This window comes from Microcebus murinus, chromosome X, assembly GCF_040939455.1.
Source record: "Microcebus murinus isolate Inina chromosome X, M.murinus_Inina_mat1.0, whole genome shotgun sequence".
NCBI lineage: Eukaryota > Metazoa > Chordata > Mammalia > Primates > Cheirogaleidae > Microcebus > Microcebus murinus.
Genome location: NC_134136.1, coordinates 30,142,988 through 30,167,396, shown reverse-complemented (window position 1 = coordinate 30,167,396; position 24,409 = coordinate 30,142,988). Strand labels below are relative to the sequence as shown.

Genomic DNA, 24,409 nt, shown 5'->3' with positions numbered 1-24,409 from the left:
GTAGACCAACAAGCTGCTTTGAGGCTCAATTTGTTCTTCTCAAAGGCAAATAATGATGATGCCTGCCATACCTATCTGTCTAAGGATCAAATGAAGTAATAATGTATGTAAAAGCACATGTGAAACTGTAAAGCACTGTACAAGAAAGCACCGTACATTTCCTCATTGTGGATATTTCCCAAGGAAATATTTTGTGTTCCTTACTTTATGAGGACCATGACTTGAACATAGTTTCAGCACTTTGCATAGACTATACGGTGTGCTCAGATAAACTTGACAGTAAATGTTTGCAGCACAGGATGCATGCACACATATTTGTGTGTATATATAGCCACATGTCAAGTGACTGAGAGATTAACTGGTTGAGTTGACATCAGGAAAGGCTGCCTAGAGAAACAGGAAGGATGGCAGACTGATAATGGCATGGTTGGGTTATTGCACGACAGCCCTTTGTCTTAATAAACATTTAGATTCTGATACTCACTGGCTGGCTGTATCAGCCTTGTTCACTCCCTTGAATGCAAATATGCTTGGTCAAAATTATAATTACTAGGTCTTTCAGACTGAAAGGGGAGGGGAGGAAGGAAGAGAAGGGTCATCTATTTTTTTTATTTTAAAATATTAAGGGGGCACAAATATTTTTGTTACATGAATACTTTTCATAATGCTTAAGTTGGGGCTTTTAGTGTGCCCATCACCCAAATACTGTTCATTGTACCCAATAGGTAGGTTTTTACCTCCCCTTCTCCCCTTCCTCCTTTTTGATTTCCAATGACCTTTACATCTCTTTGTGCCCCTGTGTGCCCAGCAATTAGCTCCCAATTATTAGAGAGTACATGTGGTGCTTGTTTTTCCATTCCTGAGATACTTCATTTAGGATAATGGTTCCATCCAAGTTGCTGCAAAAGACATTATTTCATTCCTTTTTATGGCTGAGTAGTACTCTAATATTTATATATATATACATATATATATGTGTGTGTGTGTGTATATATATGCCACATTGTGTTAATCCACTCATGAACTGATGGACACTTAGGTTGATTCCACATCTTTGCAACTGTGAATGGTGCTGCTATAAACATCCAGGTGCAGGTGTCAGGGTCATCAATTGAATTCTTGCTTCTTGCCCTGTGCCAGACACTGAGCTAGATACCTTATATTTATTATCTCATTTAATTCTCCCTAACACCTTGGGCTAAAAACAATGATAATAATAACTAATACTTAATGTGCACTTACTGTGTACCAGGCTCTGTGCCAAGTGCTTCAAATGTATTTTTTATTTGATCCACACAATAACCTTATACAGTATGTATTATTCCCCTATTTACAGATGAGGGAACTGAGGCTCAAAGAGGTTATGTAACTTGCTCATGGGTGCATAGCTAATGAATGGTGGAGCCCAGATTCTCACCACATTCCTAGGTCTGTATGACTCCAAAGCTCAAGCTCATTACATGGTTTTGTGCTGCTTGGTTTCCAAGCCCAGAAATTCCACATTTAGTTGGTTGCAAACTATTCTAAAGTACAGCCATGCTGAGTATTACAAAGAGGTGATATCCTGCACCACAGAGTTCAGCTCTTGGCATGTTTTAAGATAAGGGGACTGCCTTAGCCCTAGGGGTACAATGAGCAAACTCTCTGATAGTGCTTATTATGATCCAGGCTCCTCTCTAAATTCTTTACATATAGTAACTCATTTATTCTTCATATTAACCATATGAGGCAGTTGTTTTTCTCATCTCCATGTTATAGATACGAAAACTGAGGTACAGCGAGGTTAAATATTTTGCCCCAAAGCACTCAGTTAGTAAATGACAGGGTCAGGCTTTGAATTCAGGCTCTAGACTCCATGCTCTGAAACAATATGCTATTTCCAGTCAGAGAAATATTCACAGAGACTGAGATAGGTACCCCAGTGAATACACACACACACACACACACACACACACACACACACACGCACGTCTTTGGTTCTCTCCACAGTGCCTCCAGTTCCCTGCACACAGAAAGGGATAAAGAAATAGTTGTGTGAATTTATTTTTTATTTTGTGAGAGTAAACAATTAAACTCGAGCTGTACACTGATAAATGGCTAGGATGTAGTTTGGAAATAGGGGAAAGTGAGGCAGACTAGCTGAGGGAGTAACAAGGGAGAAAGAGTGTGGTATGTTCAAGTTCATAGCTCCTTTACACTTCAAATACTAACTTCAAAACTATAGTTTAGTCCAACAAAGATTTATTGACTATAGTGCCCACTATATTCAAGTATGAGTAATGACTGAGGATACGAATATTGAGCTTGTAAGCTTGCTTTATCAACTCAGATGTTAACATTACCATGTTGATTATGCACTGCTAGTTAAGTTTGCTATCTAAGTAAAATTACAACAGGCCAAAAAATAAAGCCAAAACACACAAAGAGAAACACCATCACTTTAGCTGGGTCGTTAGTGTGAGTAGGTAGTATGGCTAGGCACAGTTTTGCCTTCTCTTCCCTTATGTTTCACTGAAAGTATTTTTTTCCAGTTGCTCCACCTGCCTATATGTCTTGTTCAACCTGCGTGGGCTGACAACAGGAGCCAAAAACTAGGTGCCTTCCAACAAATACCATAGTGCTGAGAGATTTAAGTGCAAGTCCTAATAATCCCAGGACAGTCCCAGATGCTGGCATTGCCAATAGCAATTTACCTAGGAGCCACAAAATCCCACTCTAGTGATGCTATCTCATTCTTGGGTAAAATGCACCATTGGAAATCGCTAACATGAAAACGGTCCCTCATCAGAATACTGGATACCTCTGCAGGGGTATTGACCATGAGGGACATAAGGAAGTCTTCTGAGGTGCTGGATCTTAGTTGGGTGTTAAACTGATTTGGACAAATGTGGCTCTCAGTACACCTTAGATATGTGCACTTTATTATATGTAAGTTCTACTTCAATTTAAAAAGTAGGGCTTCAGGTACCTCATATCTAGCTGCCATATTTTCTCAATGGTGCTTGCCATATAAAGGTTGTATTCCTGAGAACTTAGCCACATACTCTCTTTCCATTTCCTTGAACATGGCAGTAGGCACTTCTGTGTTCCAGCACCACAGATATTTGCCTACACTCATTCTTCTTCTTCTTTTTTTTTGAGACCAGAGTCTCACTCTGTTGCTCAGGCTAGAGTGCGGTGGCATCGGCTCGCAGCAACCTCAAACTCCTGGGCTCAAGTGATCCTCCTGCCTCAGCCTCCCGAGTAGCTGGGACTACAGGCATGCACCACCATGCTCGGCTAACTTTTTTTTCTATATATTTTTAGTTGTCTGGCTAATTTCTTTCTATTTTTTTTTTTTTTTTTAGTAGAGACAGGGTCTCGCTCTTGCTCAGGCTGGTTTTGAACTCCTGACCTTGAGTGATCCTCCCTCCTGGGCCTCCCAGAGTGCTAGGATTACAGGCATGAACCACAGCACCCGGCCACCTAAGCTCATTTTCTAAATTTATTTCAGCATATTATGGGGGTACAAATGTTAAGGTTACATATATTTCCCTTGCCCTCCCCCTCCAAGGGGAGGAATGATTCATGCATGCCTGAAACAGAATTTTAGATATTATCCTGATAAATATGGATAGAAGAGACCATCTAGCCCATCAAACACCTGGAAAATATGTATCAACCATTAGTGCTTCCCAGACAGAGCTGGCCATGTGCATTGGTGAAGCAAGCAGTCTCCCCTAACCATCCCATGTGGACACCCTGCTTTTGCAATCCTCTCCTAATTAGCTGGAAATTCTAGGTCTGGCTTAGGGAAGAAAAGAAGGGGTGTCATCTTCAAGGGACCTCTTAAGAGGGCAGACATTATTTGGGAATGTAGGAGAGTTCTTTTTTTTTTTTTTTTTTTTTTTTTTTTTTTTATTCAACCCACCCAGTTGGATAATGGAGAGTTCTTAATGAGTGTGCTGAGGGTGGGAAGGACAGGAAGTCTTATTTCGTCTCATTAACTTATTAGCATAGCTTAGTTCATCTGAGTGGCTAGTTGTCGATTAGGTATTCTTGGCATGTCTACTGGTGCCCAGCCCTGCATGTGGCACAGAGGACCAAAGGGTCTTCAAATCCCTGGCTGAAGTGGAGTGGCATGGGGGGAGGGTGTAGAGGGTGGAGGTAGTGGGAGAAATCGATCCTGACAGGGAGGAGTGTCAGTGACATTGTTCAGAATTACAAGTGCCTGTTTTTTTTTTTTGTTGTTGTTGTTTGCAGAACCAGTGCCTAGTAATAACAAAAGGGAGACATATTTTTTGGTGGTTTCATAGTGTTTTGAAATTCTCTATAGGCGATGCAGCCCTTTATAAGCCCACACTCTATCTGGACAACTCCTACCTTGATACAACTCTGTCCTCCTTGATACAATGGTGAAAAGTAGTACTGAAAAAGTTGGGGGTGAGCGGGGGGGGGGGGGGCAGGGGAGAGTGGTTAGAAGTCTTCAAATCCATGTGAACAAAAGCATCAAGATGGCACTTTTTACAAAAAAGATAGTACTTTTGTTCATTTGCCTTTAAAGTGCACCTAGCTACCAGAAACTTCTAGGCCTCCCCCAAAGCCTTAAGTGAGTGAAATGTGACTAGCACACTTTTAAGGATTTGAGTTGTTTTCTACAGTACAAGATTTTGTATTGTTTTTGTCTTTTTAAAAAGGTTACGCAGGATTCTTCTTAGCAGTAAATGCTGAAATATATGTCCTCAAATGTGCATGTTCTTTGACAGTAGCAAGCACCTGGGGCAAAGACCAAGGCTGGTCTGTCATTTCAATAAGTGTTTGCTTCTGTCAGTTATCTGACACGATGATCCCTGGATGACTTTTCTAATTGACTTCATGCTAAGGTTCTTGAGATGCTACAGCATTATATATTTTTTCTTTTTTAAATGAGAATTGATTAACCATAGCATGCCGCAGCATTTTAAACAGCCATACCAATTTCTCCTCTCTGCAAACTACTCTATTCTTTGCAAAATACTTGGGCTTCTTGGAGCTCTTTTGAGCCTCACAACTCTGGGAGGGAAATGGGGCTGCTGTGTTGATCTCTGGCAATGGGCTCAGCCCATCTCAGTGGCCCAAAGAAAATCAGAACCATGTTTATTCTAGAAGCAGAATCACCTTCATTTGTCCTTGAGATCGGCCCTGCTGTCTATTTTGTGAACACAGGAAGCCTAATGTAGAAGTTCTCACTAAGGTGAACATCCCTAAAAGATCATTCAGGGAACTGGGAAATCGGTACATTAAAAGCTGGAGAGTTTGGGCTGGCATGTTGATTCCCTTATCTGGAAAGCAGACACCACAATCAACACCTACCTCACCGGAAGATTGTAAAGGCTACTGGGAAAACGTAGATAACATATTTCCGTTCTTGGCCTCTGGAGCCATCAGATATTCTTTTTTTTTTGAAACAGAGTTTCACTCTGTTGCCTGGCTAGAGAGCAGTGGCATCATCATAGCTCACTGCAACCTCAAACTTATAGGCTCAAGTGATCCTCCCGCCTCTTGGCCTCAGATATTCTTATCACGTTGATCAGGAGATACTCATCAAGGCAGACCACTGAAGAAAAGTGCACAGGAACTGCCTGGGGCCAGCACACAGTCAGGCAGGCTAGTCATGTGAGCCAACTGGTCCTGTCTGTGGTCTGCTTTCCTTTGGGGTGGCTGAGGAGGGGCCAGTTATTTGAAGCTCACCACTAAGCTTAGTCAAAAAGGAAAACATGCAAATGGTGGATTCTCCCCCATGTCAGATGTGATCTCTCTCTTCTCTCCCGCTGCAGTGATCCGGTATAACAGTGATCTGGTACAGAAATATCACCCTTGCTTCTGGATCGATGGGCAGTATCTCTGCTGCTCTCAGACAGCCAAAAATGCTATGGGCTGCCAAATTTTGGAGAACAGGAATGGAAGTAAGAGATCTGATCAATATAATTTCTTGTTCCTTTGGCTCGATTTCCATTGCTTTCCCAAGAGTCTGTCAAACCCAGGGACATAGGATAAAGTTGTACACTTGGCCACTTCACAAAAAGGCCTGGAAGAGGGGATTAGTGGGGGCTGATACCCAGGTGACCGCCTGCTCTCCAAGCTATGCTACCTGGCTTGCTATATCCACCCAGATACTTTTTATAGCAAAGTCCCTGACCAATCCTGTCCCTGGGCTCTTTCTTAAAGTGCACTCTGGATCATCACCGGCTTCTTGTTTTGCAGGCTTAAAACCTGGGAGTTCTCACCGGAAGACAAAAAAGCCTCTTCCTCCCACACCTGAGGAAGACCAGGTATATAGAGATATTGGGTGTTGCTATATTGCTGAAATGGAAATTTACTGTCAAAGCCTTAGAATTCCCTTGGGACTTGGCAGTGTTAATTAGTATTCTTGCTGAGACAGGAAATTTGTCCTAATTAGGACTTCCCCTTCAACGGAAAGATAGAGAGCTATTAGGTAGCTCTTGGCAACCATGGAATCCAATCACCTGTTTAAAACAAAGCCTGGTTTTTTAATGAAAAGTATTTTCAAACATACAGTAAAATTAAAAGAATTTAACACTGAACACCCATATACCCAACACCTAGCACTAAAATTACCTACCACTAACATTTTACTTTAAAACTTGATTTTTTTTTTTTTGAGACAGAGTCTCGCTTTGTTGCCCAGGCTAGAGTGAGTGCCGTGGCGTCAGCCTAGCTCGCAGCAACCTCAAACTCCTGGGCTCAAGCGATCCTACTGCCTCAGCCTCCCGAGTAGCTGGGACTACAGGCATGCGCCACCATGCCCAGCTAATTTGTTTTCTACATATATTAGTTGGCCAATTAATTTCTTTCTATTTATAGTAGAGATGGAGTCTACACTCTTGCTCAGGCTGGTTTCGAACTCCTGACCTCGAGCAATCCACGTGCCTCGGCCTCCCAGAGTGCTAGGATTACAGGCCTGAGCCACCGCGCCCGGCCAAAACTTGATTTTTAAAAAAATAAATAAATAAAACTTGATTTTTTTCATTCCTTCTTGAGGCCTAGAAAACCCTTTCTCATATATCGTAAGTAAGTAGAGCAGGTGTTATTATGCTCATTTTGCAAAGAAGGAAACCAAGGTTCAGAGACACTAACTAGATTTATGTACTAGTTTAGTGCCAAGCAGGTTCCCTGACCTTGTCTGTACATGGTTGTTGTCCAGTAAGCTTTAAAAATACTGATGTCTGGGTCCCACTCCCAGAGATTTTGATATAATTGTTCTGCGGGAATCAAAATTGTTAAATGTTTCCTTGATGGTCTTCACGTGCACACAGTTGCTTAAAAGTGGTCTTTGAATGAATGCTGAATAAATCTTTTGTTATGCCTGATTTGGGTTAGAATGGCGTCTCTAGTAAGCCAGAGAATTGGGAGAGAAGAAGAGAGTGCTTGATATCTAGCCAAACCCTCCTGCTTTTTCTCCCGACTACACAGATCTTGAAAAAGCCACTGCCCCCTGAGCCAGGGGCAGCACCAGTGCCCACAAGCGAGCTGAAAAAGGTTGTAGCCCTTTACGATTACATGCCAATGAACGCAAATGACCTACAGCTGCGGAAGGGTGATGAATATTTTATCCTGGAGGAAAGCAACTTACCATGGTGGCGAGCCCGAGATAAAAATGGGTAAGTCCACACCAGCCCTTCCCGAACCTTGTGCCCGTCCACTCCACACACGTGCAAAATGCTGCAGCATCACTCCCCGGCTCAGTATCCTGACCAGAGACGGTTCCTCCCACACCCAAGTGAATATGCTCTCCCTCCAAGTACTTCCCAGTGTGCAGCTCTCTACACGTGACCTCTGCCACCTCTCTGAGCCTTTGCTGTCATGTACATATAACCCATGCCACATGTGCAGAAGTTCCACACTTCACTGACTTAACCATGCTTCAGAGATGTGGTCCTCTTTGAGGGAGGGGTCTGATATATATACTTCCATTTGAGGTTGGTTCTGAGCCCAGGGATATGGGCTTATGCATCTTTCTACCCGAGGATGGGAAGGTGCTAGATGATCTGCCACATTGTCTCCCCTACAGGCAGGAAGGCTATATCCCTAGTAACTATGTTACTGAAGCAGAAGACTCCATAGAAATGTATGAGTGAGTATGCCTTATGTTCCCAGTGTACAATCTTCCAAGAGGAACAACAACAATATATATATTTTTTTATACTTCCAACACATTTTTTTCTTTTGAGACAGAGTCTCACTTTGTTGCCCAGGCTAGAGTGAGTGCCCTGGCGCCAGCCTAGCTCACAGCAACCTCAAACTCCTGGGCTCAAGCAATCCTCCTGCCTCAGCCTCCCGAGTAGCTGGGACTACATGCATGCGCCACCATGCCCGGCTAATTTTTTGTATATATATTTTTAGTTGGTCAATTAGTTTCTTTCTATTTTCAGTAGAGACGGGGTCTCGCTCTTGCTCAGGCTGGTTTCGAACTCCTGACCTTGAGCGATCCACCTGCCTCGGCCTCCCAGAGTGCTAGGATTACAGGCGTGAGCCACCGCGCCCGGCCCCAACACATTTTTAATTTCAAGATACATATTAAACATAGTGGCAAGCATGTCAAATGATGCCACTACCCCAAGTTAGTGCCTATGTCTTACCTTCACCCCAATACCCTCTGCTTATGAGAGCTGGAGAGGTCACCATGCCCTCAAATCCAGAAGAATGATACTCAAAGAGAAAGAGTTGACAACCTGATGGGAAACATTTGAAAGAATAAAAATGTCAAATGCCAGGCCAGGCGCGGTGGTTCACGCCTATAATCCTAGCACTCTGGGAGGCCGAGGCAGGAGGATCGCTCAAGCTCAGAAGTTCGAAGCCAGCCTGAGCAAGAGCGAGACCCCGTCTCTACTAAAAATAGAAAGAAATTAATTGGCCAACTAAAAATATATAGAAAAAATTAGCCGGCATGGTGTCGTGTGCCTTGTAGTCCCAGCTACTCAGGAGGCGGAGGTAGCAGGATTGCTTGAGCCCAGGAGTTTGAGGTTGCTGTGAGCTAGGCTGATGCCATGGCACTCTAGCCTGGGCAACAGAGTGAGACTCTGTTTCAAAAAAAAAAAAAAGTCAAATGCCAACTGCTACTGTTGTCCTTTTCTCTCTAGTCATGGAAGTGGATTGTCCTTAAGTGCCCCGGTCCCTGATCTCTTTCCTGCAACCCCCTGCTACCTCCCTCTGCCTGCTACTCTCCATTTCCATGAATCTTCGGTGCCAGCCTGGGTTTGGGAAAGGGATACAGTGGGCTATGCACATGACAGATACTCAGTAAATAGGGTTTTGAGTGAAATGATTGAATCACTGGCATGAAGGAGCCCCTTATGACCTGGCCCAGGAGCCACTCAAGCACTGTCCCTTCGCAGGTGGTATTCTAAGCACATGACTCGGAGTCAAGCTGAGCAACTGCTAAAGCAAGAGGTAAGTGCGGGATCACAGTCTGATAGCATTCTCCCTGCACGATAAGTGAGTGAGGATCCTGAATTGAGGGCCTGCTCTGCCCACCACCCTTGGGCAAAGTGGTGTCAAAGCTGCTGTCATCTGGGGTCCCAGTTAGACTTTTTAATAGTAAAAGCAGTGAGGCTACAGCTCAGGTGTGGAACTTGGCAGTAAAATCAGGGGTGATTCTATTTTCTCTCAGGTTTGGGCAGGTGGGATGCAGGTGCAAGCGCCACTTCCTCCTCCAGGCAACTTCTTTTTTGTTGTTTCAGGGGAAAGAAGGAGGTTTCATTGTCAGAGACTCCAGCAAAGCTGGGAAATATACAGTGTCTGTGTTTGCTAAATCTACAGGGTGAGTGCTACTGTTCTAAGGCCCTGGGGACCAAGGACAGGGGGACCCTCCCAACAGCTCCTTAATGGCGTGCCCCTCCTCCTTCCTCTGCCCCGTAAACTCAAATCTCATCTCTCTTCACTTCTGGGGGCCTGCTGACCCTTGTTCCCGAGTTACTAAGTATCCACTTCTTCAGGGACACTCAAGGGGTGATCCGCCATTACGTTGTGTGCTCCACACCTCAGAGCCAGTATTACCTGGCTGAGAAGCACCTTTTCAGCACCATCCCTGAGCTCATTAACTACCATCAGCACAACTCTGCAGGTGAGTACCAGGGGCAACTGAGAAGAAGAGTGTCACAAACACTAGGAAAAACAATTCGGGACAAGGTGGTGAAGGGAAGAATATGCCTCACAGGGCAGCGTGAATTAGCTGTGAAAGTAAATCCCTGAGCCACTGGATGGAGGTCTAGTAAGGAGCTGGTCAAAGGCAGACCTATAAGAAATAACTTCTTACTTGATAATTGATGCTCAGTGCTAAGAAAAGACACCAGAAGAGGCCGGTGACTAATCAGTCAGCAAATATTCATTGAGTTCCTACTGTGTACTCACCAATTTCCTTAGTTCTAGAGGAGATCACAGGATTGTGACCCGAGGTTCTTGCCCTCAAAGAACGTGCACATTAGGCTGGGTGCGGTGGCTCATGCCTGTAATCCTAGCACTCTGGGAGGCTGAGGCAGGAGGCTTGCTTGAGCCCAGGAGTTTGAGGTTGCTGTGAGCTAGGCTGACGCCATGGCACTCACTCTAGCCTGGGCAACAAAGCGAGACTCTGTCTCAAAAAAAAAAAAAGAAAAAAGAAAAGAAAAGAACATGCAGGTTACACAACATCAGAAGACAGTTTCTAACTAACGTCAACATTTGAAAAACTTGGAGATCGGTGAGGGCATGAATATGTGGGAAAAGCTTCATTGAGAAGGTCAGATGTGAGCTAAACCTAGGCTGGGAGATGGGAATATAATTAGTTCGGGTGTATTTCAATTAGTATTTTCTCCTTTGCATTCCTGAAAACTCGTGAGGGGAGAAACTTCCAGAAAAATGTGGATTTGTGGAGATCTTCTGGGATTTAAAATGTACTAGAAAGATACATGCTGGAAGTGTGAGGCTTTAAGTAAGGGCAAGGTGTCTCAACCCCTACGCTGCACCAACAGTGTGACCTCTCTGTTTCAGGACTCATATCCAGGCTCAAATATCCAGTGTCTCAACAAAACAAGAATGCACCTTCCACTGCAGGCCTGGGCTATGGTAACTGCTTGTTTCTCTGGGGTAGGGTGGGCCGCCCAGTTGCAAAGACTACCTTTCTAGACCCTGCGTTAGCGGGTGTTCTTGAGGTACCCTCTTCTACACCAGCTGCCTCAAAGAAGGTTAAGACAGTCAAGCAAAAGTTATTTAAGGCCAGGCGCTGTGGCTCACGCCTGTAATCCTAGCTCTTGGGAGGCCGAGGCGGGCGGATTGCTCAAGGTCAGGAGTTCAAAACCAGCCTGAGCAAGAGCGAGACCCCGTCTCTACTATAAACAGAAAGAAATTAATTGGCCAACTGATATATATATATTAAAAAATTAGCCGGGCATAGTGGCACATGCCTGTAGTCCCAGCTACTCGGGAGGCTGAGGCAGAAGGATCACTCGAGCCCAGGAGTTTGAGGTTGCTGTGAGCTAGGCTGACGCCACGGCACTCACTCTAGCCTGGACAACAAAGTGAGACTCTGTCTCAAAAAAAAAAAAAAAAAAAAAAAAAAAAAGTTATTTAATAATTTTCTCCCTCTAGTGGCTCCTACTGGGACTGCAAATACATAGATTCGTAAGAGATTTGTTGTTTTGGGTCTTTTTGTCATTTATTTATTTATTTATTTATTTATTTTTTGAGACAGAGTCTCGCTTTGTTGCCTAGGCTAGAGTGAGTGCCGTGGCGTCAGCCTAGCTCACAGCAACCTCAAACTCCTGGGCTCAAGCGATCCTTCTGTCTCAGCCTCGCATGTAGCTGGGACTACAGGCATGAGCCACCATGCCCAGCTAATTTTTTCTATATATATTAGTTGGCCAATTAGTTTCTTTCTATTTATAGTAGAGACGGGGTCTCGCTCTTGCTCAGGCTGGTTTCGAACTCCCGACCTCGAGCAATCTGCCCGCCTCAGCCTCCCAGAGAGCTAGGATTACAGGCCTGAGCCACCGCGCCCAGCCTTGTCTTTTATTTTTATCTTTTCCCATATATATATATATATACACACACACATAGATATATTTTTTTGAGACAGACTCTTGCTCTGTCTCCCGGGTAGCATGCAGTGACATCATTATAGCTCACTGCAACCTCCAACTCCTGGGTTCAAGCGATCCTCCTACCTCATCCTCCCAAGTAGCTGGGACTACAGGCCCGCACCATGACTATTTTTAGTAGAGATGGGGTCTCACTTTTGCTCAGGCTGATCTTGAACACCTGAGCTCAAGCAATCCGCCTGCCTCGACCTCTTGGACTGCTAGGATTACAGCCAGGCCTGAGCCACTGTGCCTGGCCTGTCTTTTATTTTTAATTGTGGTAAAAATTTTCAGCACCATTAACTACCATCATTAATATAATCATAAAGGGATTTTGGGATGTTTTGAGATTGACCTGAGCAAAGATGGATTACTACTTTTGGGAAATTCCCTTCTACTACTTTTCCTATTTCTACCCCAGTAGGGATTCTTATCTATTGTAGGAATTATGTACACATGACCTCAAAGAATCACACCAAGACTTTGTTCTTAGGATCATGGGAAATTGATCCAAAGGACCTGACCTTCTTGAAGGAGCTGGGGACTGGGCAGTTTGGAGTAGTGAAGTACGGGAAATGGAGAGGCCAGTATGATGTGGCCATCAAGATGATCAAAGAAGGCTCCATGTCTGAAGACGAATTCATTGAAGAAGCTAAAGTCATGATGTGAGTTACAGCCCAAACTCAAATCTCAATCTGTTTTCTGGAGTCCAGGAACTACCAGGACAACCCACTGTGGTTTAAAGGTGACTTACAGTGAGATGGATTTGGGACCAGGGCCTGAGGTCAACCTTTGATTGGTGGGAGTCCTAATTGCTAAGGTAATCATTTCTCTTCCTTAGATATTGGTTGAGAACAGTGTTGATCATGGGTGTGTACCATCTCAATAGCATTTGGGGCTAGATGTAGAAAGTGAAACTTTCAAAAGAAAGACTGATTCTAATTTAGCCTTAGTGTTCTTTCAGCCCTAGATTTTGTTTCCTGTTCGATTGATCAGTTTCAAATCCATGCTTACCTCCACATATTAAGTAAGCACTCTTAAGAGAATACATTAGTGCTGCAGATTGTTAAAAAAAAAGAAAAAAGTATAAAATTTAATAAAAGAAAAAAAATTAAAAATTAAAAAAAGCACTCTTGAGGTTTAGGGTGGGAAGGAAGAAAGCAAACTTGCTATTGTGGGCCCTTATGTGATGCTCTCCTCCTAGGCCAACCCCTCTCCTCCTTAGCCCCTTTATGACTGGTATGTAAAGCCAAAAGGGGAGAACTGGTTCCTTGCTGTCTCTCCTATAGGAATCTTTCCCATGAGAAGCTGGTGCAGTTGTATGGCGTCTGCACCAAACAGCGCCCCATCTTCATCATCACCGAGTACATGGCCAATGGCTGCCTCCTGAACTACCTGAGGGAGATGCGCCACCGCTTTCAGACTCAGCAGCTGCTGGAGATGTGCAAGGATGTCTGTGAAGCCATGGAATACCTGGAGTCAAAGCAGTTCCTTCACCGAGACCTGGTGGGCCCTCAGAAGGATTGGCAGGGGACCAAGGGCCGAGGGGGTAGAAGTAGCAGTGGAAGACATACCACACACGGTTGAGAAGGGATGCTGGTGCCGTCATTTCAGTTTTGTGTAGAAAACACTAAAAGTTGGGTGTGTCTCAGCCCCAGTGGTGAGCCAGTCAAGTCCGTGAGGTCTGCCATGGTGGGTGCTAGAGCAGTCACTCATTTCCAGCTCCGTAGTGCCAACGAGGAAGAGGTGGAGTCCTTCAGTGGCCATTATGTACTCGGAGCAGAAGGGACTGTGCTTCCCCACGAGACTGCTCTTGGCATGGGGCTATCATTTGGTTACATCAGAGTCACAAACTGTGGCCTGTGGGTGCATTTGGCCCACATGTTTTTTTTTTTTTTTCAAATGTTATACATAGCAAACACTTAAAAAGAGATATTTCACATTTTTTTAAAAAAACTGGAATTTCCAGCTTCTTTTAAAAATCTAGACAATCTTGAAATACAAGGTCCATATTCTCACAGGCCACCTCCTTTCCTTTATTTATTTTTAGAGATAGGGTCTTGCACTGTCACCCAGGCTGGAGTACAGTGGCATGATCATAGCTCACTGCAACCTCAAACTCCTGAGTTCAAACCATCCTGTCACCTCTGCCTTACGAGCAACTAGGACTACAAGCACATGTCACCATGCCCAGCTAGCTTTTAAAAATATTATAAAAGCAGAGAAAGGGGGGTCGGGCACGCTGGCTCATGCCTGTAATCCTAGCACTTTGGGAGGCTGAGGCAGGAGGATCGCTTGAGGTAAGGAGTTTGAGGCCAGTAAGAGTGAAACCCTGTCTGTACAAAAATAGAAAACTTAGCCAGGCATGGTGGCACGTGCCTGTAGTCCCAGCTACTTGGGAGGCTGAGGCAGGAGGATCAATTAAACCCAGGAGTTTGAGGTTGCAGTGAACTCTGGTGATGCCACTGCACTCTAACCCGAGTGACAGAGCAAGACCCTGTCTCAAAAAAAAAAAAAAAAAAAAAAAGTAGAGAAAGGGTCTCACTATGTTGCCCAGGCTGGTCTTAGACTCCTGGCCTCAAGCAATCCTCCCACGTTGGCTCCTTTCCTTTAGACCAGGCATGTGTGCTCCATTCCCTGCAATCTCCACTTACCCCACTTCACTCTTACTTTCCTGCCTAGCCCCTGGAAGCATCAGAGTTTATTGCCCTAGTCTCGCTGGCAGAAAAGCAAGAAACAAACTTGCCTCCTGTTCTCCCTCAATTGTTTCAGCATTTCAGTGCAGGAAGGAGTGTCGTGGAATTGCTCATGGGAATGAAATTGTTCTGCATGTCCCCAGTACTTTACGTAGGACTATATATCAGGTTGCTTTCCCCGTGGGGTGGAATTGCATCAAAATTTCTCAGTGGCATCAACAATTAGTTGGGAAGGTTTCTGTAGTCGAAGGCGATGAGGCTTCCCTGGCTTCATTCTACTGGTGGGAAGAAGCTTTGTGCGTTTGGCCTGTGTGCCAGGGATGGAGTCTCACGTGTATCTGTTGCACCACAGGCGGCTCGAAACTGTTTGGTAAATGATCAAGGAGTTGTTAAAGTGTCTGACTTTGGCCTGTCCAGGTGAGTGTACCATTTTCATCTTTCCCTTTAAAAATAAAAGTAGCATAGTACAAACAGGAGGGGGTGTTATAGTTTTTAATCCCCTCCTTGTCTTTTTTTTTCTCATTCTGGTGTTTTCTGCCATCTTTCTATTCCTTTTGCTTCCTCTGAATTGTTTAAGCCACTTCTTTCATACTTTTATTGTTATCTCTCTCTCCTCTCCTTTCTCCCTTTATTTCTGCCCCTTCTTTTTTTGTAGCTATTTCCCCAATATCTTATCTTGTTCTGTTAATCCTGTTGACTCTGCTCCATCCCTCCTTCTTTCTTTTTTTTTTTTCTTTAAGTGCGTAGACTTACAATGACCTCCTTCTTTCTTAATCAGTCTAATTCCCACTGGCAACTGCAGAGCAGATGGAAGGGAAGAAGAGCAGAGAAAGGAAAGGGGGAGGGACCCAGACGAGGAAGGGAACACCTGCTAGATCTTATTTCACTTCACTCTTCCTGTAACCATACTGTCTGTCAGGAAAGCTCAGATATGAAAATAGGAAATTGGTTAAAAGTAACATCTGTGAAACATATTTGTTGACCAGCAGAGGCTTGAGAGAAAGCCTGTAAGCATGTATCTGTGCCGCTCTTGTGATTGTGCCAAGAAAACTTCAATATGAGAGCTCTCCAAACCCTAATGCTAACAAGTCCTGAATCCCTTGCAGGTACGTCCTGGATGACGAATACACAAGCTCAGTAGGCTCCAAGTTTCCGGTCAGGTGGTCTCCCCCAGAAGTCCTTATGTATAGCAAGTTCAGCAGCAAGTCTGACATTTGGGCTTTTGGTAAGTGAATAAGATTATACAGATTACACAGCTCAAAGGAAGAGAAATGTAATGGGAAAATTCACACTTTGCAACCTGCACAGAGAGATCGTTCTTTCATTCATCTCACTCTCGGGGAGTGCTTGCTATGTGTCAGGCACCACGGGGGTTTCTGAGGATAAAAACAGGAAACTGGACATGATCCCTGCCTTCATTCAGTTTTCAACAGCTTCTGAATACTGATTGTGTACCAGGAATTCTGCCAGACCCTGTAACTACAGAGACAAATAAGATGCTGTCTCTCTTCTAGAGGAGTTTATAATCTAGTGCCACCCTGATCTCCAGTCCCCTGGCACACACTGTGGTCAGTACTATAGCAGAAGTTTGGGTAAGATGCAAAAAGCGCACAGGGGAGAACCAGCTGACTCTAATCTTGGAGGTTGCTCTGGGAAGACTAGGACCCCTACTACCCCAAAAGACTGCAAACTGACTTAATACCTTTATTTCTGTCTTCTAGGTGTTTTGATGTGGGAAATTTACTCCCTGGGGAAGATGCCATATGAAAGATTTACTAACAGCGAGACCGCTGAGCACATTGCTCAAGGCCTACGTCTCTACAGGCCTCATCTGGCTTCAGAGAGAGTATATACCATCATGTACAGTTGCTGGCACGAGGTATCAGTTTTATGGTGACCTCTTATTTACTTGAACCTACTTTCCCATTTATCTGGCCAGTCTCCACTCTCCATGGCTGCATGCCAGCCGCACACATTCTCTGACCCCAGTCTGCACCCCAATCATCTGATGGCCAGACGCTCTCCCAGGCCCACCCCAATTGCCACCAGAGTATCATTAGTAGACCCCAATGTTAATTCAGCTTTAGAAAGAGGGGGTTTGTGGGACCACATCACCCAGCATTAGCAGGTAGCCAAAGGCACTCAGACAATTGTATGGGCATTACCAAAGAAATGTCATCAAAGTTTGTTCATTCCTTCGAGAGTCCTTGGCCCTTTCTTCTACTTCACTAGCTGCCAAACTTTTCTGGCTGAGGTCCTAAATAAGATTTTTTTTTTTTTGAGACAGAGTCTCGCTTTGTTGCCCAGGCTAGAGTGAGTGCTGTGGCATTAGCCTAGCTCACAGCAACCTCAATCTCCTGGGCTCAAGCAATCCTCCTGCCTCAGCCTACCGAGTAGCTGGGACTACAGGCATGTGCCACCATGCCCGGCTAATTTTTTCTATATATTTAGTAGTTGACCAATTAATTTCTTTCTATTTTTATAGTAGAGAGGGGTCTCGCTCTTGCTCAGGCTGGTTTCAAACTCCTGACCTCGAGCAATCCACCCGCCTCGGCCTCCCAGAGTGCTAGGATTACAGGCATGAGCCACCGCACCCGGCCAAGATTTTTTTTTTTTAGACAGGGTCTCACTCTGTTTTTTAGGCTAGAGTGCCATGGCATCAGCCTAGCTCACAGCAACCTCAAACTCCTGGGCTAGAGCAATCCTCCTGCCTCAGCTTCCTGAGTAGCTGGGACTATAGGCATATGCTATCATGCTCGGCTGGTTTTTTCTATATATTTTTAGTTGTCCAGCTAATTTCTTTCTATTTTTCGTAGAGACAAGGTCTCACTCTTGCTCAGGCTGGTCTTGAACTCCTGACCTTGAGCGATCCACACACTTCAGCCTCCCAGAGTGCTAGGGTTACAGGCGTGAGCCACCGCACCTGGCCTAAATGAGATTTTTTTTTTAAAACCCTAAGGTTTGAGAAGGAACTAAAATAGGTAGTAGAGTTTTTTGTTTTGTTTTTTAATATGGTGCATGGTGGGGTATGTGGGTAGGTGTGGTATTTTGAAAATGAAGAGTCTGTCCCACTATTACTAAAATGCTTTGCTGCTCTCACTGTGGGTTCTTCCCCAGGTGCCTTCTTCACTTTTCAGTAGATCCTTGGCAACCTTACTTTGGCAACCTAAATCTCTAGTAGGAAATAAATGCTCAGCTCTTCACAGTGGCCAACAAACACATATGTGAATCTGGAGCCCTCCGGGTGAGGTGGAAAGTGGGTATCTGGATCAGAGCATGGCTCCTTTCCCTTGAACAAATGACAGAGGTCACCAAAAACTGTGTGGAGAAAGGGAAAACTCCTTGGAGTCATTTCCCTTCTCTCTCCTATGTGATGCAGAATTAGGGGTGATTGGTTATATTCCCTTCCAATCAGGACATCCTCATCTGCTATCTAAATACTATTTCAGACAGGCATTTTCTCCACAGCGTGTTTAAAGCAGTGGCCACAAAACTCGATGCATATCAGAATCCCTGAGCAACTCTTAAAAATACAGAAGACTGGGCCTCTTCCCCAGAAATTCTGATTATGTACATCTGAAGTGGAACCCAGAAATCTCTTTTTAAACTTCCCAGGAAATTCTGATACTCAGCTAGGTTTGAAAACCATAGATTGGTTCTGACAGATGGACACCATTCTTGCACGAATGTTCCCTGAATCACTAAATGCCTCAGAGGCTTGTAGACCATGGCTGTCAAAAAGAGCCTTAGTCTGGAGGCCAGACAATGGTAACAGAAGGTCCCATGCACTCAGAATCCTTGCCCAGAGATGCAGATTGTAGTTTTGAAATGTTAATCCCATTGTTAACTTTGGTTTGGGGAAGATAGAAACAGTGTTTGAAACCAAACTAAAAATTATCAGTTTGTGGGATTTCTGTTCTGCCAACCACTCAAACTTGTTTGGCAGCCATTTTTCACTTGAAGCTCCAAAATAAGAATGCAGTGTGTACAATTAGATCATGAACTTGTCCTTAGTTTTAATCAATATGTTTGTCAGTTTAATTTGTAAATTTGTCTTATCTCACTAATAACCTGAGTTACTAAAAATGAAAAGTGTGCAAGGACTTTATGGAGAGCTACTGTTTCTTTTCCTTTTTTTTTTTTTCTTTCATAATGGACAGGGTGTGCTACTGGGCATATAGTTAATACTTAATAAACATTTGCTGCTTACTCATTGAATTTCCCTTGAGTTCTGGATTCTAGCCACTATAACACTCCACTTTTTCTTTGGTTTTAGAAAGCAGATGAACGTCCCACTTTCAAAATTCTTCTGAGCAACATTCTAGATGTCATGGATGAAGAATCCTGAGCTCGCCAATAAGCTTGGTTCTACTCCTCTCCTCTGCAAGTCCCAGTTTCACTTTCTCTGAGGAAATCCTAGGCTTGCAGACCTTGAAGCCCTTGTGCTGCCACTGAATACACAGTGGCCCCTCTCTACACTTAGGAATGCCTCTCTTCTTTGATTCCCTGGGATAGTGCCTTCTGAGCAAAGGCCAAGGAATTATTGTGCCTGGTATTACCCCCCAGAGAGGAAATTTCCCAAGAATATTAAGACAGACTGAATTTAGGATGGAAACATTTTGAGGGAGGGAGGGATGTAAATAGCCTCACAAGGGGTCCAACAGCTCTTTGGGTAGGCATTAGAGCTGTGGGTGGGGGGCAAAATTTGAAAAGAATGAAATGGTGTCTTAAAAATGGGAGGGGAGGGTGTTTTGATAAAATAAAATTACTGGAAACATGAAGGTCTCTGATATCTTGATTAATCATGCAGCCTTCCAACCTCTGCAGGCTAGCTAAAAAAAAAAATATATGAAATATATATGAAATCATGCAGCCTACCTGAAGCACCCTATCCCAGTGTTCAAGAAAGCTATTGTGGCCAGGTGCAGTGGCTCACGCCTATAATCCTAGGCTGAAGCAGGTGGATCACTTGAGGTCAGGAGTTTGAGACCAGCCTGAGCAACAGGGAAAACCCATCTCTACTCAAAAATAGGAAAAATAGCCGGGCATGGTGGCGCATGCCTGTATCCCAGCTACTTGGGAGGCTGAGGCAGGAGGATCGCTTGAGCCCAGGAGGTATACGGTGTTTCCCCCAAAACAAGACAGGGTCTTATATTTATTTTTCCTCAAGAAGACACCCTAGGGCTTATTTTCAGGGGATGTGTTATTTTCCCCTCAAAGCCTCAGCTTGCAGCACGCACAGGATGGCCAGGACCTGAAAGAGGGAGTGACCTTCTTGGTGGGGCTGCCGGCACCTTTCTGGTCACCTCTGGGATAGTAGCTGTCAGGATGGGACAGATAAGAAGGGCTGCTTGTCTTCTTCAGCGCTCCATGGCGAAATGCATGGGTTGTGCAGAAACGCTGCGTAGCCACGCCAATCACTAGGTCTTATTTTCCCGGTAGGGCTTATATTAGGCAAATGTTTAGAAATCCTGCTAGGGCTTATTTTATGGGTAGGGCTTATTTTCGGGGAAATACGGTAGAGGTTGCTGTGAGCTAGGCTGATGCCATGGCCCTCTAGTCAGGGCAACAGAGTGAGACTGTCTCAAAATAAAAAAGAAAAAAGAAAGCTGTTATGTGATAATGGTTTGGCCTATTCCAACACTGAGAACTCAACAGGACCCCTGGCATTTAACCTGTCTCGCTTGTGTTAAATCCTGTCTCTGTAACAGAGATAGTCACAGGTCAAAGCACAGGGCCTGTCACATGATAGACATGCAATATCTGAATGAATCTGAAAGCCGGGGACAAACTCTGCCAGAGCCTCATTTCCATAGGTCAGAAGAGGAGAAAACTCCATCCAAAAACCAGAGCCAGGGACCCAGCATGGCCAACGAACAAGTCAAGCAGTCCGGGACACGCACAATCCGGGTAGCAGGGAAATCGCGGGCCAATTTGGAAGCAGGTTGGGCTGGCCCCGAACGGGCCACGTGGTCGGAAGTAGCTTTATCTTTTCCTTTATTCTTTTTTCTTTTTTTGGAATAACGTCTCGACTGCACCTCGGCGCTAGGCTGCAAGCCCTGAAACATCAAGGCGCAGGCTGGGCGCGGGGTTGCGGGCTCCCGGGAGGAGCCGGGCGTGCTCCGGAGCACTCGGTCGCCTCGGGCGCTGGAGGTGGCGGCGCGGACCCGGGCGCCCTTGTCGCGCCCGCGCAGTGCGCTCGCGGGGCGGTCCCCAGGGCGGCGGGTTGTGGTTCCGGTTCCGTCGCGGAGACACGTGAAGGTCGGTGAGTTGGTGCGGAGTTCGTCTCGGCACGCGTGGTCGCGCTGGGATGGATTCCTCTTCGTCTTCCTCCGCGGCGGGTTTGGGCGCTGTGGACCCGCAGTTGCAGCATTTCATCGAGGTGGAGACTCAGAAGCAGCGCTTCCAGCAGCTGGTGCACCAGATGACCGAACTTTGTTGGGTGAGGATCCTGGGGCTGGGACCTGGACACTGTGCTTACTTTCCCTCTCTGTCTTTACCCCTCGGGACTCGCGACAACGTTGGGGATGTGGTGTGGGGGCGGACCCGGCAGCACCCCTTGGTTTTCTCAGGTTCCTCAGGCTGAGCCGCAGGGAAGAAGGGTGACTCTACTTCTCAGGGGACTGTCACTTGGGACCTCGACTTTGTTGGTGCATAGGACTGGGATCAAAGAAGACTTAACGCCTCTGTCCCACCCAGCTCTTTCTGGCACCTGAGGTTAAAGCTGCCTAGTGCTGGTCACCGAGACTGATCAGAGCTCCCAGCTCTGGGATTTTATTTCTGGGAGCTCCAGTCCCAGACAGTCAGTGAACCAGTGAATTTGCTATTCCCGGACTCCTTGGGATTTACCTTGATTCCCCAGTTCTAATTCTCCCCGGTGAGAAATGAATGGCTCTAGCCCATCAACTTTAAAAGTGGTGTAATCTCTTCCAACACACACACATTTACTGGTTTTATTGGATTGTTGTGTAACAGCAAGACGTTTCAGGTCTGAAGGTTGAGGAATTGAGTCTGCCCTGTGAGGGGACTTTGGCAAAAGGGTGGAAGGCATTTGCAGCTCCAGATAAAAGTGTTCTGGTTGCCAAGGACAGCGTGCTGCCCTCCCTTGACGTACAAAATTAACAGAATTCAGAGGTCCAGAATAATTTTCCTTGGAATTGGAAGGTCTGAGGCTTGTGTACACCGCAGAGGATAATTAACCAAATTTTCGAACTTGAACTATATACAGTCATCTGTTTCCATAGTCCTTTCCCCATAAATTTGTGATATTGCTGGACTATGACACTTACCAAATGCTTATTTGACCCTGGTCTGCCAGAATGCTTTGATTCTTTTTTAAAAATGTGTGATTTGTTACTTCTGGGCCAAGTGTGGGTGTGCTTAAGGACTCCATTTAACAATCTGTAAGCTATGGGCCCTTTAGGAAAATTCATACAGTTTCCCATTTGTCTGGAGAGCATTCAAAAACCTCTGGCCTAAGTAGACAAGTTACGGGATCTCAGGTTGTAGATTTTTTTTTTCTTCTTTGATAGGTTTTAGGGTGCTTTGACATAATGATTTATCCTTTCACCCTTGTGCTCTGCATTTAATTGAAAGGCATTAATGCAAGCAGCATTGTGGAGTTACAACCAAATTGAACAAAACATTACTTCATTTATATGTTGCCATTTTTTCTTGCTGTGTAATAGCTCTACCATTTTCTGGCCCTATGACCTTGGGCAAAGTATCTCTGCGCCACAGTTTCCCTCTTTGTAAAATGAGAATTTATAATAGTATCTACTCCATAGGGTTGTGAGAATTTAAGGCTGGAGAAAATTGCTCCACACTTTGTAACTATTCTTAACATATCAGATACTATTTTTAGGTGAAGTTTTCCCTCTAAGCAATACAAAGTAACCCCCATCCCTCTTTTTTTAATTTCTAAGTTTCCTTTTTAAAAAAACATTTCAGGATATTACTGGGGTACAAATATTTTGGTTACATGGATTGCTTTTGTACTGCTTGAGTCAAAGTTATAAGTGTGCCCATCGCCGAGATAGTGTGCATTGTACCTGTTAGGTATGTCCAAGTTCCTTTTGTGATTCTGTATCTTGTCCTGAGCAGGAGAAGTGCATGGACAAGCCTGGGCCAAAGTTGGACAGTCGGGCTGAGGCCTGTTTTGTGAACTGCGTTGAGCGTTTCATTGATACAAGCCAATTCATCTTGAATCGACTGGAACAGACCCAGAAATCCAAGCCAGTCTTCTCAGAAAGCCTTTCTGACTGATCTCAGCATTACCTTTTTGGAAAAAGAAGGTAGTTCAAGAAATGAAGAGCTGTTGATGGGAGGATTGAAGAAATGGCTGTGGAGGAATTGGCTCCCATCTTTCGTCACTCTTGGGACATCATGTCATCTGAGAAAGAACAAAGACCAATTTGTGTGTGGGGGGCTTGAGGATTATATATGTGTATTTGATTGTGTTTTTTTTAATGCTAATCTTGTGAAAATAATTGACAGATGAATGGAAAACTCTATTAGATGTGTATTACTGTGTGTGGGACTGTGCTTTTCTCAAAGGCGCCATTAACTGCTTCCTGTAATTTTGATAGTGGAACTGCTTTCTATAATTTGATTGTGGGACCACATAGGTAAAATCTCTCATTTGTGTGGATTCATTTCGAATTTCTGGGGAGATCATTGTGTCTTTCAGAAAGGATAGCAGTGGGGGAAGGATAATTTGGTATTTAACTGTGGGCCTCCTTATCTAGTGTTTGACTATCAATGTTGGGGAAAAAAGATCTATGGAGTGTTCATACCGTGCACTTCAGCTTTGTAGATTATTTGCCTCCCCTGTACTGTGATTTGCTGAAATATCTATATTAAATTATGGTCTCAAGGTATTATGGGGCAGTCTGAGAGTCTAGAGGCCTTTAGTTATAAAGGAATCTAGCCAGTGAACATAATTCTCATTACTAGCCTGCCACAAGGAAGAAGTTAACTTACCTTGTATATCAGGGTACAAAAACTTTAAAGATGTGCCTAAATAAGTTATAAAGATTTAGGCTAGTCAAAAACTAATAGCAGTTTCAGGTAGAGGTGCATGCCTAATGTTAAATCAGTGTAGATTCCATTTACTGCATTCTGTTGATCACTGAAATAAAAACTTCTATGAGATTCAATTATGATTGAGAAGGCTTTCTATTTTGGTTTTCTGGAAACTGGAGAGGTTTAGTGTGGGCTGATTCCAAAGCTGAAATGTAGTCAGTCTGGGTACCTGCTCTGTGCAAGGTATGGCACAGTATTCCAGGGGTCCTTGTCTTTTTTGTGAGAAAAGAGAACCTGGAGATGAGATGGGGAGGGAAGGAATTCTGTGCTGTCAAGTCCCTAAGTATAGTAAAAGAGGTTGCATTGACTGGATTCCCCTCTTATTTTGAATCCTACTAGACTGGAGCATAGACCTAAAGTGGACCCACTTGTTGGGAGTCTCTAGTGCAAATCCATGAAAGTTGGGGAAATACAGATTTCTAGAAGTCTCAAGTTTCTGTTTAGCTTTCTCCCGACATAGATGGGCACTACAAGGAAATTTTTTTTTTTTTTTTTTTTTTGAGACAGAGTCTCATTCTGTTGCCCGGGCTAAAGTGCCCT

The 24,409-nt window shown here is 44.5% G+C and overlaps 2 protein-coding genes across 2 annotated transcripts in view; both read left to right on the top strand.

Moving 5' to 3' along the window:
* Positions 1-19,561, top strand: part of BTK (Bruton tyrosine kinase) — a 37,951-nt gene extending 18,390 nt beyond the window's left edge. The window contains exons 6-19 of the mRNA XM_075999201.1: positions 5,796-5,924; positions 6,223-6,290; positions 7,453-7,640; positions 8,051-8,113; positions 9,375-9,429; positions 9,720-9,799; positions 9,975-10,102; positions 11,005-11,079; positions 12,583-12,754; positions 13,379-13,595; positions 15,138-15,202; positions 15,892-16,010; positions 16,507-16,664; positions 19,062-19,561. Coding sequence (XP_075855316.1) covers positions 5,796-5,924; positions 6,223-6,290; positions 7,453-7,640; positions 8,051-8,113; positions 9,375-9,429; positions 9,720-9,799; positions 9,975-10,102; positions 11,005-11,079; positions 12,583-12,754; positions 13,379-13,595; positions 15,138-15,202; positions 15,892-16,010; positions 16,507-16,664; positions 19,062-19,133 — 1,589 coding nt within the window. The 3' untranslated portion in view covers positions 19,134-19,561. The remainder of the gene's footprint in view (positions 1-5,795; positions 5,925-6,222; positions 6,291-7,452; positions 7,641-8,050; positions 8,114-9,374; positions 9,430-9,719; positions 9,800-9,974; positions 10,103-11,004; positions 11,080-12,582; positions 12,755-13,378; positions 13,596-15,137; positions 15,203-15,891; positions 16,011-16,506; positions 16,665-19,061) is intronic.
* A 1,446-nt stretch (positions 19,562-21,007) lies between these two features.
* On the top strand, positions 21,008-23,943 carry TIMM8A (translocase of inner mitochondrial membrane 8A). Its single transcript, XM_012767416.3, has 2 exons — positions 21,008-21,227; positions 22,889-23,943. The coding sequence occupies exons 1-2, from the start codon at positions 21,096-21,098 to the stop codon at positions 23,048-23,050; spliced, it is 294 nt and encodes a 97-aa protein (XP_012622870.1). The 5' UTR covers positions 21,008-21,095; the 3' UTR covers positions 23,051-23,943.
* Positions 23,944-24,409: the final 466 nt, after the last annotated feature.